This window comes from Hemicordylus capensis, chromosome 10 (genome assembly GCF_027244095.1).
Source record: "Hemicordylus capensis ecotype Gifberg chromosome 10, rHemCap1.1.pri, whole genome shotgun sequence".
Taxonomy (NCBI): domain Eukaryota; kingdom Metazoa; phylum Chordata; class Lepidosauria; order Squamata; family Cordylidae; genus Hemicordylus; species Hemicordylus capensis.
Genome location: NC_069666.1, coordinates 17007231 through 17021379, shown reverse-complemented (window position 1 = coordinate 17021379; position 14149 = coordinate 17007231). Strand labels below are relative to the sequence as shown.

Genomic DNA, 14149 nt, shown 5'->3' with positions numbered 1-14149 from the left:
ACAGAACATAGCCAAATATGAACTAGGAAACACTGCTGCTTGTTTTATTATTGGTATAGAACAGCTCAACACCAATAATAAAGCAGCAAGCAGAGCTTGCTAATGAAACTTATTTCCGTGCATAATCATAGGGGTATACCAGTTTTTTGCATCTGGTAAAAGGGGGTGTGAGGATCCGAGTGAATGCAGGCTATCTATATACTTTTTAACGTAAAATGTGCCACAGTGGTCATTCTCCTCTGCCCCATACCACCACTTACATCCAATAGTTTATAGTCAAGATGGAGGAAGTGCCAACTGCAAAAGTGAAGCTGAGGAGAGAGGCCTGGAGAGCCACCAATCTCCCCTAGGTTTGCCCAAGCTGTCTTCCCCGCACAGTCTCAGGAGCCCACCCCAAAGTGATGATTTTCTGTGAGGAATACTTGAGTGTGGGTTATATTCAGGTGTAGGGTATAGGCATGAAAATACAGTACGTTTAACAGGCTACAGAAAAGTCAATGGGTGTGTGGGGGGGAGAGACAGACAAGTAACAGTCACTTCAGAATATCCACTTTCACTACTGAAACAGTATTAATGCCCTAACAGTTTACTCATTAAAGAATCTGAAAACAGTTTACTTGGAGAATAACAGACGTGCCTTTTTGTTTGTAGCTTGTAAAGGTAGCCTGAAATATTATCAACAGTGCATATGAAGTCCTAATAGAAGATGAGCCTCTAGAGCAGGCCTGCTCAACCTTGACCCCCAGCTGGTTCAGGACTAAAGGTAAAGTATGCTGTCGAGTCGATTTCAACTCCTGGTGCCCACAGAACCCTGTGCATAGAATACAGGAGGGGTATACCATTGCCTCCTCCCATGCAGTATGAAATGATGCCTTTCAGCATCTTCCTATATCGCTGCTGCCTGATATAGTAGCAGTGGGGATTCAAACCGGCAACCTTCCGCTTGTTAGTCAAGCATTTCCCCGCTGTGCGACTTAAAGTCCCATAATCCCCAGTCACAGTGGCCAACAGCCAGAGATTATGGGAGTTGTAGGCCAACATCTGCAAGAGGGCTGAGCTGAGCAGCTCTGCTCTAGAGCCAGCGTGGTGTAGCAGTTAAGAGTGCTGGACTAGGACTGGGGAGACCCGAGTTCAAATCCCCATTCAGCCATGATACTTGCTGGGTGACTCTGGGCCAGTCACTTCTCTTTCAGCCTAACCTACTTCACAGGGTTGTTGTGAGGAGAAACTTAAGTATGTAGTACACCGCTCTGGGCTCCTTGGAGGAAGAGCGAGATATAAAATGTAAACAAAACAAAAAAAAGAAGAGTCTGACCAGCAGTAAGAAGTACCAAAGAAGCAAAGCAGAACAAGATGCTTCTTGAACATTTCCCTTTCTTAAAGAGGCTGGACAAGTGTGTGCTATGGACAAGTGTGTGCTATGGACAAGTGTGTGCTATATTATGGAACTTTCTTAACACACCTCATTACACCCAAAAGAAAAAAGAAAAATAACTGAAAGTGCACTCTCAGGGAACATAAAAATTTAGCTGGACTATTTCAGATTTCAAAGACATCACCTGAAAGCCAATGACTGGCTGAACATTTTACATAGTGACATCGTCCCACCTACACAGGTGTTCAGCATCAAGCCACTTAATATGCCGTAGTTGAAAAAACACTGCTGATAAAAAGAACAGTGGCCTCTATTGAAGCAATCCTAGTCTATGAGAAATGATACATCCAAATGATACATCCAAACCCCGTGTTTTATTTCTGGAAAGGGGTTACACAGTGTGCTTGGCTAGCATACGCAAGGCAAAGCTGCAAGATCATGAACTTGGTTCATTCAATGACCTAAACTGTACTTCAGCAGTCCCTTAAATCTATGAAAACAGATAAGGTCTTCAGGAATAGGTTTGTTTTAATACAAAATCAGAGAAGGAAATGTTTGTTTTCCAAACATTCCAAATGTTTGTTTCCCTTGTTTTCCAACTCCCCAAACCGTCACTGCACCAACTATCTTTCCACTACCGCCATAACTTCTAGTCAGAGGAATACAGCGCTATGGCAGCAGCAAGTGTGATCTCCTCTCTCCATCCAGATTTTAAAGGGCCCATAAACCAGTGGTCTCTCTAATTTTTTCATCTCTGTGCAGAATGAGTTTTGTTCCGGGCGGCAGTAGCAAGGCAGGGTGCGTGCACCTGCATTCAGAATGGGGCCTTCCTGATTCAACCTGAGCGGGATCTAAAATGAACTGAGTGGACATCCAAAAACTTGTGAGCGCGTGCATGCCTTAGAGGGAACTGTGCCATAAACCCATTCGAGTATTGCAGGGGGAGAGGGAGAGTGAACATTCATGTACCTGATGCAGTGCCATTCTGACTAGGAAGTGTGGTAAATCACACAACAGCGTAGATGGCTTCAAAACTATAATTTATGTGATATACTAGTATACCTGATAATATTAATTAATTAATTACATTTGTACACCACCCCAAACTTTCATCTCTGGGTGCTTAAGACACTGCAAGCGATTAAGACACTGCAAGCGCAGCTAGATGGACTTCTTTGAAATAGCACATACTGTTTGTTTTATGACAGGATATGGACACAAAGATCCAGCTTCTCCATATCCTGAATTAAAGTGCATATCACAAACAACGAGATGGAGATGGCAAAAGAAGCATTCTATAATTGCCGTTCTGTAGACTATGGGGGAGGTTCACTCTTCCTAAGACAACCACAGATAAGGGCGCCCTTGGACCCATGGACAAGACTAACTCATATTTAAACACAACTCTGGACCAATCAATGAGACGCTTGCAGCTTGACAAACAGCTATTATTCAGATAATTTATCAACTATAGTACTTACATAACTGTATTGTCATCAACCAAGATATCACAGCCGTGAGCAGGGCATGAAATTGTCTGAGAGGGTGGAGAGGGGAAGAAACAGAAGGTGGTACATATGATTAGTTTTGAGGTCAGTGAAGAACTAAGAGCAAGTCAGCCTCCTAGACCATTACCAAACCCTTAACCTATTCTTCTAATAAAAAACATATTGTATTGTAAAAAAATTACCTGTCCCATGCCTTCCTCCATTATTTTGGTAGTTAAATATTCACTCCAGCACTGCATACAAAACTTATGTCCACACTCCAAGCCAGTGAAGTACTGCAAAGAGAAATGACATTTGATTCATGCTTTCCCCACTGCTGTAAAATTAAGTGATGTTTTCAGATAAGTATTCATGACCACAAAATGAATGAGCTCTCCAGATATCAGGTTCTTCACTTATCTTACAGCATCTTCCAAGGATTCAACCACCTAACCTTACTTCTTCAACCAACAGTCTTATTCATCTTATACGTAGAAATATCTATATATTTCTATTATTTCAAGGTTGAGTAGAAGTATAACGTAGACACCATCTTCATTTTTACAATAAGAACAAAGTCAAAATTTGAAGTACAAAAGAGAAGGATCAGAACACATGATCAGGTTTGTTAAAACAGGGCTGCACAACTTCAGCCCTCCAGCTGCTGGACTACAACTCCCATCATCCCTGACTGTTGGCTGGAGAGGATGGGAGTTGTAGTCCAACAACAGCTGTAGAACTGGAGTTGTGCAGCCCTGGATTAAAAGATATGAGGATACACCAAGATCTGGAAATTCATGGCCTGAAGTTCATTCACCAAGGAGTCAACCATAAATGTATCACATATTAATGGCAATAGAGGAAAAAAAGCTGTTACAAATGGTAACAAACAAAACATCACATGTACTTTCTTCTCCAGCCAATCATTTAGTACATCGTTGGAACAGTTTTGCTTTCCCTCACCAGTTTCACAACCTCCCATACAACTTGTTACCTTTCTGATCCTCCTCTTCTCTCCTCCCATGCCCCTTGATTACTTGCTGTGTATACCTCAAGCCTTGCTCACAGACAGACAATTTTCTCTGAGCAGGTGCTAACCAAGTCCAATTTCTAAGGGCAGAAACCCTCCAAAGCTAATCTATGAAAGATCTGCAGGAGTGCTCATTTCTCCCTATAGGTTCATTTCTCACATCAAATGGTAACCAATTCTGGTCTAAATATCATTTTAGTAGCATTTTGGAGGTCATTAGGACACCTAGAAGCCTAGGTGCATACTATCTTTAATTTGCATCAACGTAATTAAGGTAAACACCCCACAACATAGTTCATAATTGTTTCTCTCTGCCAGGAGAGGGACAGAGGGAGGAGTCAGCTAGGGCTGTAGTGAGTCACACCTGGTGGGAGGGGCCACATTCCTGTTCCAGTTCGAAGCCTACTCTCTATATAAGAGGCAAAGGCCAGAGTCAATCAGTCTTTATCACAATCTTTGACCAAATATCAAAACATCTAAAACAAATGTGAAGTTTAAATATAGCCGTATTGATAACAAATCCGTACAATGGATCTAACTGTTAGTGAGCAGAGTGCATCAAACTTGTATTGCAGAACAGAATTTCGCAACTGTGTGTGTGATAGATTGATTCGCATCTGTTAAATATTTGACAGAATTCAATCATCCTAGCAGAACAAGGTCAATTCACCTTCGCCTAAGACTTATATAAAAGACACACCACAGGAGCATATGTCCAACTGACTCAATCTGCTCAGAGTTACAGGGGCAATCTCTCTGCTCAACTGGAATTCTGCTATAGCTGCCAGCCAGTAGTTCCAAGGGGAGGGCATTCATACTCAAGAAGGCCCATCTATGGTTAGGAGAGGTGAAGATGTATAGGTAACTTGCTGGGAGAGTTCTCATCCCACCACTGAGCAGGTGGAATGACCTAGATGTCCTTGACAGGTAATTCTGAAACTCACTATCCCAGATCCTTCGTTTAATAAGTTATTTGGCTCTGAACAATCCCATAGAGAGGATTGCCTCAGGTGAAAGACCGTAGGTATGGAGTTTCCTAACACAGTTCTCCCACCAACTCGAGCAATGCCTATCCAATAACAACAAGGGAAGGAGACCAGAGGGCATTAAGTTGATTCTTGCCTAGTTTATTAGTATTCGATACCAAGCTCTGGCCTCTATCAAGGCAACACTCACTTACAGTCAGAGTGGCATGAGAAATACATTTGGGGGTCAGAAATAATCTTCTTAAGAACCTGGATTGTGCCCACTCCAGGAGGGAATACTTAATATAGGGTGCCAGCTGTGCCCCATATAACATTTGAGCCATCAATTTCACTAAGAATAAGTTGAGGGCAGCTGGAATGAGCATCCCTCCTTGCCACCTGTGGAAGTTGAGAGCTGCTGACGCACTTCTCTGTGCCTGAGCAGCAGCTTACCTAATTTAGGCGTTCCTCCCAGAATCCTGAAATACGACCCCCAAATACTTAAAACATTTAACCTCCTCTATATCCATTTATATTTTTTCTCCTATTGGGAGAAGGCCAAGGTTTTAGTTTTCTGGTAATTAATGTCCAATTGCTCTTCCTTGCAATAGAGGACTAAGGACATAAGAGCTCTTCTCATCCACACTTGTGACTGACAAAATGACGTCATCTGCATATACATAAGTTTTGGGTGGTATAAAAATATGTTAAATAAACAAATAAATAAAATATAAAAGAACAGGAAGCCATCTGCCAAACCCCTGAAGACACTTAATTAAAGAGTTAACACAAATACTGAATCATGATGGGGCTAGAATGCACCTGTTTGACCCCACTTGATGTCCTAATAGGCCAAGATAACTGGCCCTGCCAGCTGCATCTCACTCTGACTCATGCTGTCATACAGTTTGATCAGCAGCAGCAAGAGCTTCTTATCAATTTAGGTGCTACGGAACCTGGACCATAGGTGTACTCTAGAAATTGAATCAAACGCAGCTTTAAAGTCTACAAATGCAGCAAATAAGGTAGATTTGGAAGATCTTATGTATTTCTCAACTAAATGTTGCACAACCAGACAACATTAAATCGACTAATATTAATTAGGCTTATGGGTCTTCGATGGAACATTTCTATTACCCTTTTTGAAGGGTACCACAATTTCCAGACCCCAGTCTTCTGGTATGCAGGACGAGTTGTTTATATTGGTAAATAAGGCTGCCAACACTTGTGCCCACCACTCAGGATTTACCTTGATCATCTCAACTGGGATAAAATCAATTCCAGGGGCTTTACCACTCCACTTGATCAATAAGTTGTTCGGCCTCTGCAACTGATACTGGGAGCCAATTTGGAGTACTTTCAAGCGAGAGCCATGATTCAGGGGTGGGATGATTGGCACTAAAGTGTGTTAAAATGTGCCTCCCATGCCTTAGCTAGAATGCAGCAAGTCAGGGACATTGAGTCCCAACCAAAGCAACCTGAAATAATTCGCTAGAGTAAAGAAGAGTTTTTAAGTCTGGCCGCTTCTATCAGCTGTTGCCAAGTTTGCTCCAAAGCTTGTCTTTCTTTCTTGCCCAGCAGTCTTTTATCATCCTTTAAAATCTGGTTAGACTCAGGAGAGGGATGCCTCCTATGTTGAATAAAAGTGTCAATTAACTCCCTCTTTGTTGTGCAACATTTACAGTCAAACCAACCTTTGGATCTCAATCTACTCTGCGGTGATTTAGGTGTACTCCTTATAACGAATACCTGCAACTTTTTAGTAAGAGTTTCATAGAGATCCAAGATAGAACTAGCTTCAACAATCACCATTGCTAAGCTCAGTGAGGAACCCTCTTCCAAGTTTAATCAACCGCTCACCAGTTCACTAATTCACCCACACACCCTAATTCTAAGGGGCCCAGCTTCCTCTAAAGCATCATATTGTTGGTTGTAAATGGCCTTGATATTGATCGCTTGGGGCTTACAGATGATAACAGAAGATGGTCACTTTCCAGTCTACCATTTCAAAATGTGTAAGGAATTGGATCAAGTTACAGGAAATCAGCAGATAGTCAATGATAGACAATTTATAACTGAACCAGAACATAAACTGGTCTGGATAATCATCTGGTACTGCACGAATCAGGATAAACAAGTCCTGCACATTGGCCTGATGGACTAAACATAAACCAGCCACATTGCTTATTACACCCCTAGAAGTCCTAGGAAAGAGGGGTGAGCTATGCTCATCCCCTGGTGGGCATTCATGCTAGGATGAAGACAAGGCAGTATCAATGACATCCATTCTGGCATTAAAATCAAAAGCATTAAATGTTCTAAATGATTTTAATTGTAGACCGCAAGTTTTGGGTGGCATGGAAATATTTTAAATAAATATGAAATCTCCCCCTAAGACGATATATGCGGAGGAATATTTGTCTACACGTCTCAAGATACTGTTCCACTTGCTTCCAAAGATGTCTAACTTGAGCATGAAGACGTTGTGGGGGTAGATATAAATTAATGCAAAACATAGTAAAACAATCAAATTCCAAAAGCGCTGTGATGACCCACTCTGCAAGAAAAAGTTAATTTAGTAAACACAGCTTCTAGGTCTAAGGAAATAAAAATACCAAGGCCTCCCATTCGTCTGCACCTTTCTGGTTTAGACATGCATAATTTAAAGAAGGATGAAAAGTAGGTATAAAAAAATCTTGTAACATCCAAGTTTCCTGCATTAAAAATATCAAATTGTGTTATAAACTTTAAGGTTAAATCTGAACTTTTTGAGCCCCACCCTGCAATATTCCATGACAGCAAGAACAAGTTGTGGTTCAGAGTTAATTGTCAATTCTGGGCAGTAGCTGGCGCCCTGCTAAAACCTTAACAGGAGAGCCACTGGGGGCACCTATTGAATGCACATGCAGGTCAGATGGGGGCATTAAAGGCACTGGATGTTGATTCGGCCCTACAAGGGCTGAGGCTTGTTGTAATGAGGGCAGGTTTCCAGGGCTTAAGATCAGAGATGAGGAATTAATAGGTTGCTCGTGAAAATCCTGCAAAGTCTCTATCTCGCCAAGTGATAGATGAATGTTCACCACCTGTTCACATGCCTCCTGTACTTCCTGAGCCAAAGACTTAAGTCAAAACTGCCTCCTGTATAGGATCCAAAGCTGGCTGCAAATATAATGCACAGATTTCTATTTCACAGTCATGCTGAGCACTAGGCTGCCCCTTTGTAATATCCAATGAATGGGCTTGCATGGGTATCTCTAGGGACCAAGTCTTCACACAGAATCTCTCTTAATGCCTCACCCTCAGTAGGGGTTGCCTGTGCCACCACATCTGCATGGCTGGGTGTGATGCATTCAGCTACACTACCTGATGGAGTCAGATCTGTGTGATGGCAGTTCCCTCCTATCAGTTTGGACTCTAGGATGTTTGAAGATGGTTCTTCGGAGGGATCAGCTTCACCTGATGGACTGACCGCTCTGATCATCACTCCTGATTCCAGATGTTGTGGGGAGATCTCTGAATCAGTTAAATCAAATAAGCAGCTTCTTGTTTCCATAGGATTTTCAGTTGAATGTTTTCTTGGATCGAGGATATTATTTAATACTACTGTCATCACAATTTCCTCATTTATCTGCTGGGCTGAATCAGGCACTGGTTGGATGCTCATGACTTGGGCATTCTGAGCGAGAGTTTTCATCTGCCAGTTTTGCCAGTTCACTTTCACTCTATTTGACCATTATTGGGATCTAGTTAGCTAGTTGTTGCACCAAATCCCAGGAGCTACAGCATTCTCTAAAGGTCCTTATCAGCTCCTCAAGATTTTCAGTGTTTCTGATAGAATATTTCAGTTTCACTCTGACATGTGCAATCCACCCTCTCAGACCTCCTCCATCCAGCCACAGGCACCTGGCACTGCTCATTGACACTGGACAACTGCCCAGCCATTGTTGAAATTCTCTCTCTGAGGCCACCTTTCACAGCTGTGTGATTATTAGTAAATTTCTTGCCTCTTAATTTACAAGGGGGGATGGGATTATAGGAGTCCTGAAAAACTCACAGACCATTTCTAAACATCCCCATTTGTGGCAGATGGTACTGTAATCTTCAATAAACAAAGCTAATTGGTTTCTTAATGAGATGCAAGAATTTTGAAAGTTATTGGGGCTCAAGTTGGCGGAAGGGTTTCTCCTGAAGTTTACTTGTTTGGCTTTACCCCTTCCTTCCTCCCGGCCATTGTTCTCTTTAGATGGCTTGTCATCCTGCCTTTCTTTAACATCTCAGCTATCTCCTCCATTGCTGTTCCCAGACCCTCCATCTTCCCATCTACCTGATGGATTTTTTCAGAGAGATTTAAAGAGTTTCTGAGATTAATAGGCTTTGTTTGGAAAATATTTCTAAGTTACTTGAATCCAGTATCTTCTCGGGTCCTGGACAGCTCGAGAGGAGCTTCTAACATTGAGGAGGAAGTCTCTAATGGCAATGCTGGCAGTTTTCATTCTTCATTAGAGACAGAGGCTGTTGCTCCAATGCCACAAACCTATTACTAATGGGGAATGCATCTGTGATTCTCTCAAGGTCTTTTCCCCTTAAAATTTCATCCAGACATAATTGCTTACCAGCTTTGCTCCCTGAAGCTTCAGGGGCTAGCGGTGATGTACGCAGTTGTTTCTTCGAGCCCATCCTCTTCAGCAGATAAACTCATTATATCCATTGATTTGCTAATTATTATTAGAACAAACAGATAGCACAGAGCAAGAGCTGGAAACAAAATATGTAAGATTTCTAAAATCTAGCAATACTACTTATGATAAGCTAGCAATAAACAAACAGCTGAGAATACGGTGAGAGGGATGTTACCTCACCACCATCTTATCTCCCCGAAGGCCCGAGAGCTTAGAGAACAGGTATAGCAAGCAGGGTGTTGGAGCTTTGCTCAGAGTTTAGCAGGAACGTTTGCAGGGTAGCCAGAAACGAGTTCTCTTGATCACAAGGAGGCCAGTGGGAAGAGAATGTAAGTACTACTCCCTCCTTCATATTGTTAAGAAAGGAAGTTTAAACTGTTAAATAGCTAACCAATACAGCTAAGACCTAATTTTCTAATAAACAATCTCCAAAGACTATAAACAGCCAACAAAACCAGTTATGAAGATAGAAAGCCAGCAGGGGAAGGGGCATTTCCTAGTGTATTGCACAGAGTGTCACATGTATGACTATTTGCTCCATTGGCAGAAGTCATGAATGTGTACTCGGTGCAAAGAGCTCCCGGCTCTCAGGGAACAAGTTTGTTCTCGAGACCAAGGTGGCAGATCTGGAGAAGCTCAGAAAGACGGAGGTATATGGACGAGACAAGGATATGGCAGAGGCATCCCACTCCAAGGCTGATAGCTCCTCTGCTGGCAGGGAGAATGAAGGTCTCAGGGAAGGAGGACATCAGTCTGAGGAAGAGGGAAATGCTCCTTTAGAAGGGACCCCTTCCATGGATGATGAGCTCATAAACTCTCGCACAGGGGATACTCCTCCGGGGAGTGGGGGCCTCCTTGTACTGGGTGATTCAATCATCAGAGGTATAGAGAGATGGGTCTGTGACCCATGTGCAGACCACGTGGTGACTTGTCTGCCTGGTGAGAAGGTTACGGACATCACGTGGCATCTAGATGGGCTGTTAGGCAGTGCTGGGGAGGAGCCAGCTGTCTTGGTGCATATTGGCACCAACCACGTTGGGAAATGAAGTTGGGAGGTCCTGGGAGCCAAATTTAAGCTGATAAGGTAGCGTATTGAAGTCCAGGACCCACAAGGTAGCATTCTCAGAAATGCTACCTGTTCCACACACAGAATCAGCAAGGTAGAAAGAGCAGAGAGTTCTCAATGTGTGGATGAGACAGTGCTGGGAAGAGGGGCTTAGGATTTGTTATGCACTGGGAAACATTTTGGGGCAAGCAAAGCCTGTACAAAGGGGACAGGCCGCACTTGAACCAAGATGGAACCAGACTGCTGGTTCTTAAAATAAAAAAGGTCACAGAACACTTTTAAAATGACACCTGGGGAATGGTTGACATGAGCTGCGCAGTATCTGGTTCAGCAAATGCCATCCCTTAAGGTGCGAGGGAAGATTCAGATAAAACAGAAGGTGACAGAGTAGAACCACATAAAGAGTAGACAGAAGGCTGTGCAAGCTGGTCAAAGAGACCAAATGGCCATAAGAAAGATAGCACACACCAGGTAAGAGATTCAGTGTATAGGTGTGTATATGCCAACGCCAGACGCCTCCGAGCCAAGATGGGCAAGCTGGTGTGCTTGGTTGCTAATGAAAACAAAGATATAGTGGGCATAACAGAAACACGCTGGAAGAGTGAGAACCAGTGGGACACTGTTATCCCTCGATATAAACTCTATAGAAAAGACAGGGAGGGGCAGCTTGGAGGTGGAATAGCACTGTATATTAAAGAAGGGATAGAATCTAACAAGCCAGAAAACCTAGGAGGACAAGAGTCCTCCACAGAATCATGGGTGACAATATGAGGACTGAAAGGAAATGTGCTACTGGGGACATGCTATCACCCTCCAGATCAAAATGCTGAAAGTGACGGGGAGTTGCAGACGGCAATCAGAGATGCCTCAAGGAGAGACAGAGCAGTACTAATGGGTGACTTCAATTACCCACACAGACTGGTTAAATTCAGTCAGGTAATGACAAAGAGGTCAAATTTCTAGATATGCTGAATGACTGTGCCCTAGAACAGTTGGTCATGGAACCAAGCATAAAGAAGGTGACTTTGGACTTAATCCTGAGTGGCACCCAGGACCTGGTGTGTGATGTCAGTGTCATGGACCCTTTAGGTCCATGTGCAATCAAATTCAGCATACATACAGGGAGAGAATCACCAAGGAAGTCTAATACAGACACTTTGAATTTCAGAAGAGGAAACTTCTCTAAAGTGAGTTTGGTGAAAAGAAGAAAGAGAAAATCAGGAGAGTCACTTTGCTCCAGAATGCATGGAGTTTATTTAAACCCACAATACTAGAAGACCACTTAGAATGTATACCCAAAAAGAGGAAATGTACCACCAAGACTGGGAGGATGCCAGCATGGCTAACAGGTAAAGTCAAGGAAGCTATAATGGGGAAGAAGACTTCCTTCAGAAATTGGAAGGCCTGCCCAAGTGAAGAGAACAGAAAGGAACACAAACTCTGGCAAAAGAAATGCAAGGTGACAACAAGGGAGGCGAAAAGAGAGTTTGAGGAACATTTAGCTAAAAGCATCAAGGGGAATAACTAAAACGTCTTTAAATACATCAGAAGCAGGAAACCTGCCAGGGAGGCAGTTGGATTGTTAGATATTGAGGGAGTGAAAGGGATTGAGGATATGGAGGTTGCAGAGAAGCTAAATGTTCTTTGCATCTGTCTTCACAGCAGAGGATACTGCGCATATACCTGTTCCTGAACCAGGCTTCTCGGGGAGAGGGGCTAAAGAACCAAGTCAGATAGAGGTGACAAGAGATGTTCTAAACTATCTGGAAAAATTAAAAAACTAACAAATCGCCAGGGCCAGATGGCATCCACCCAAGAGTCCTTAAAGCAGTGGTTCCCAATCTGGGAGACTCCAGATGTTGCTGAACTACAACTCCCCATCGGCCCCAGCTACAATTTATTGTGATGGGGATGATGGGAGCTGTAGTTCATCAACATCTGGAGGCTCACAGTTTGGGAACTACTGCCTTAATTCAAATGTGAAATTGCTGACCTCCTTGCTAAAATATATAATTTATTCCTACAACCAGGCTCTGTACTGGAAGACTGGAACATAGCCAATTTAACACCAATTTTCAAAAAGGGATCCAGAGGTGATCCGGGAAATTACAGGCCAGTTACCTTAATGTCTGTTCCGGGCAAACTGATGGAAAGCATTCTCAAGGATAAAACTGTAACCACACTGAAGAACAGGCCCTGCTAGGGGAGAACCAGCATGCCTTCTGCAAAGGTAAATCTTGTCTCACCAAGCTTTTGGAGTTCTAGGAGAGTATCAACAGGTATGTGGATAAAGGTGATCTGGTTCACACAGTATACCTAGACTTCCAAAAAGCTTTCAACCAAGTTCCTCATCAAAGGCACTTAGCAGTCATTGGATAAGGGACTGGTTGAAGGACAGGAAACAGAGGGTAGGTATAAATGGAGAGTTTTCACAGTGGAGGGAAGTAAGAAGTGGGGTCCCCCAGAGATCTGTACTGGGACCAGTGTTTTTTAATTTATTCATAAATGATCTAGTAGTTGGCGCAATCATCAAGGCGGCCAAATTTGCAGATGATACCAAACTATTTTTTAGGGTGGTGAAATCCAGAACAGATTGTGAGGAGCTCCAAAAGGATCTCTCCAAACTGGGGGAGTGGGTGACAAAATGGCAAATGCGGATTAATGCAAGTGTAAAGTGATGAATATTGGGGCAAAAACCCCAACTTCACATATATGCTGATGTGGGTCTGAGATGTCAGTGACCGACCAGGAGAAGGATCTTGGGGTCATGGTGGACAGCTCGTTGAACGTGTCGACTCAATGTGCAGCAGCTGTGAAAAAAGCCAATTCCCTTCTAGGGATCATTAGGAAGGGGACTGAAAATGAAACTGCTACTATAATAATGCCCTTATACAAAACTACGGTGAGGCCACACTTGGAGTACTGCGTACAATTCTGGTCACCATACCTAAAGGAGGACATAGTAGAACTGGGAAAGGTGCAGAAGAGGGCAAACAAGATGATCAGGGGCCTAAAGCACCTTCCTTTTGAGGCAAGGCTACAACACCTGGGGCTTTTTAGTTTAGAAGAAAGAAAGAAAAGACGACTGCAGGGAGATATGATAGAGGTCTATAAAATCATGCATGCTGTGGAGAAAGCTGACAGATTTTTTTCTCCCTCTTGCATAACAACAGAACCAGGGGTCATCCCATGAAACTGACTGCCAAGAAATTTAGGTCCAACAAAAGAAAGTACTTTTTCACACAACACATAATCAATTTGTGGAATTCTCTGCCACAAGATGTTGTGACAGCCAACAACCTGGATGGCTTTAAGAGGGGGTTGGATAATTTCATTGAGAAGTTGATCAATGCCTACTAGTCTGAGAGCTATAAGCCACCTCCAGCCTCAGAGGCAGAATGCCTTCGTATACCAGTTGCAAGGGAGTAACAGCAGGAAAGAAGGCATGCTTCTCGGAGGAATCTGGTGGGCCACTGTGTGAAACAGGATGCTGGACTAGATGGACTTTGGGCCTGATCCAGCAGGGCTGTTCTTATGTTAACACTGA

At 43.1% G+C, this 14149-nt stretch overlaps 1 protein-coding gene across 2 annotated transcripts in view; it reads right to left on the bottom strand.

Moving 5' to 3' along the window:
* Positions 1-14149, bottom strand: part of ARIH1 (ariadne RBR E3 ubiquitin protein ligase 1) — a 70153-nt gene that overhangs the window by 26096 nt on the left and 29908 nt on the right. For both annotated transcript variants that reach the window (XM_053271862.1, XM_053271864.1), the window contains exons 4-5: positions 3066-3158; positions 2857-2912 (exon numbers count right to left, since the gene is read on the bottom strand). In XM_053271862.1, coding sequence (XP_053127837.1) covers positions 2857-2912; positions 3066-3158 — 149 coding nt within the window. The remainder of the gene's footprint in view (positions 1-2856; positions 2913-3065; positions 3159-14149) is intronic.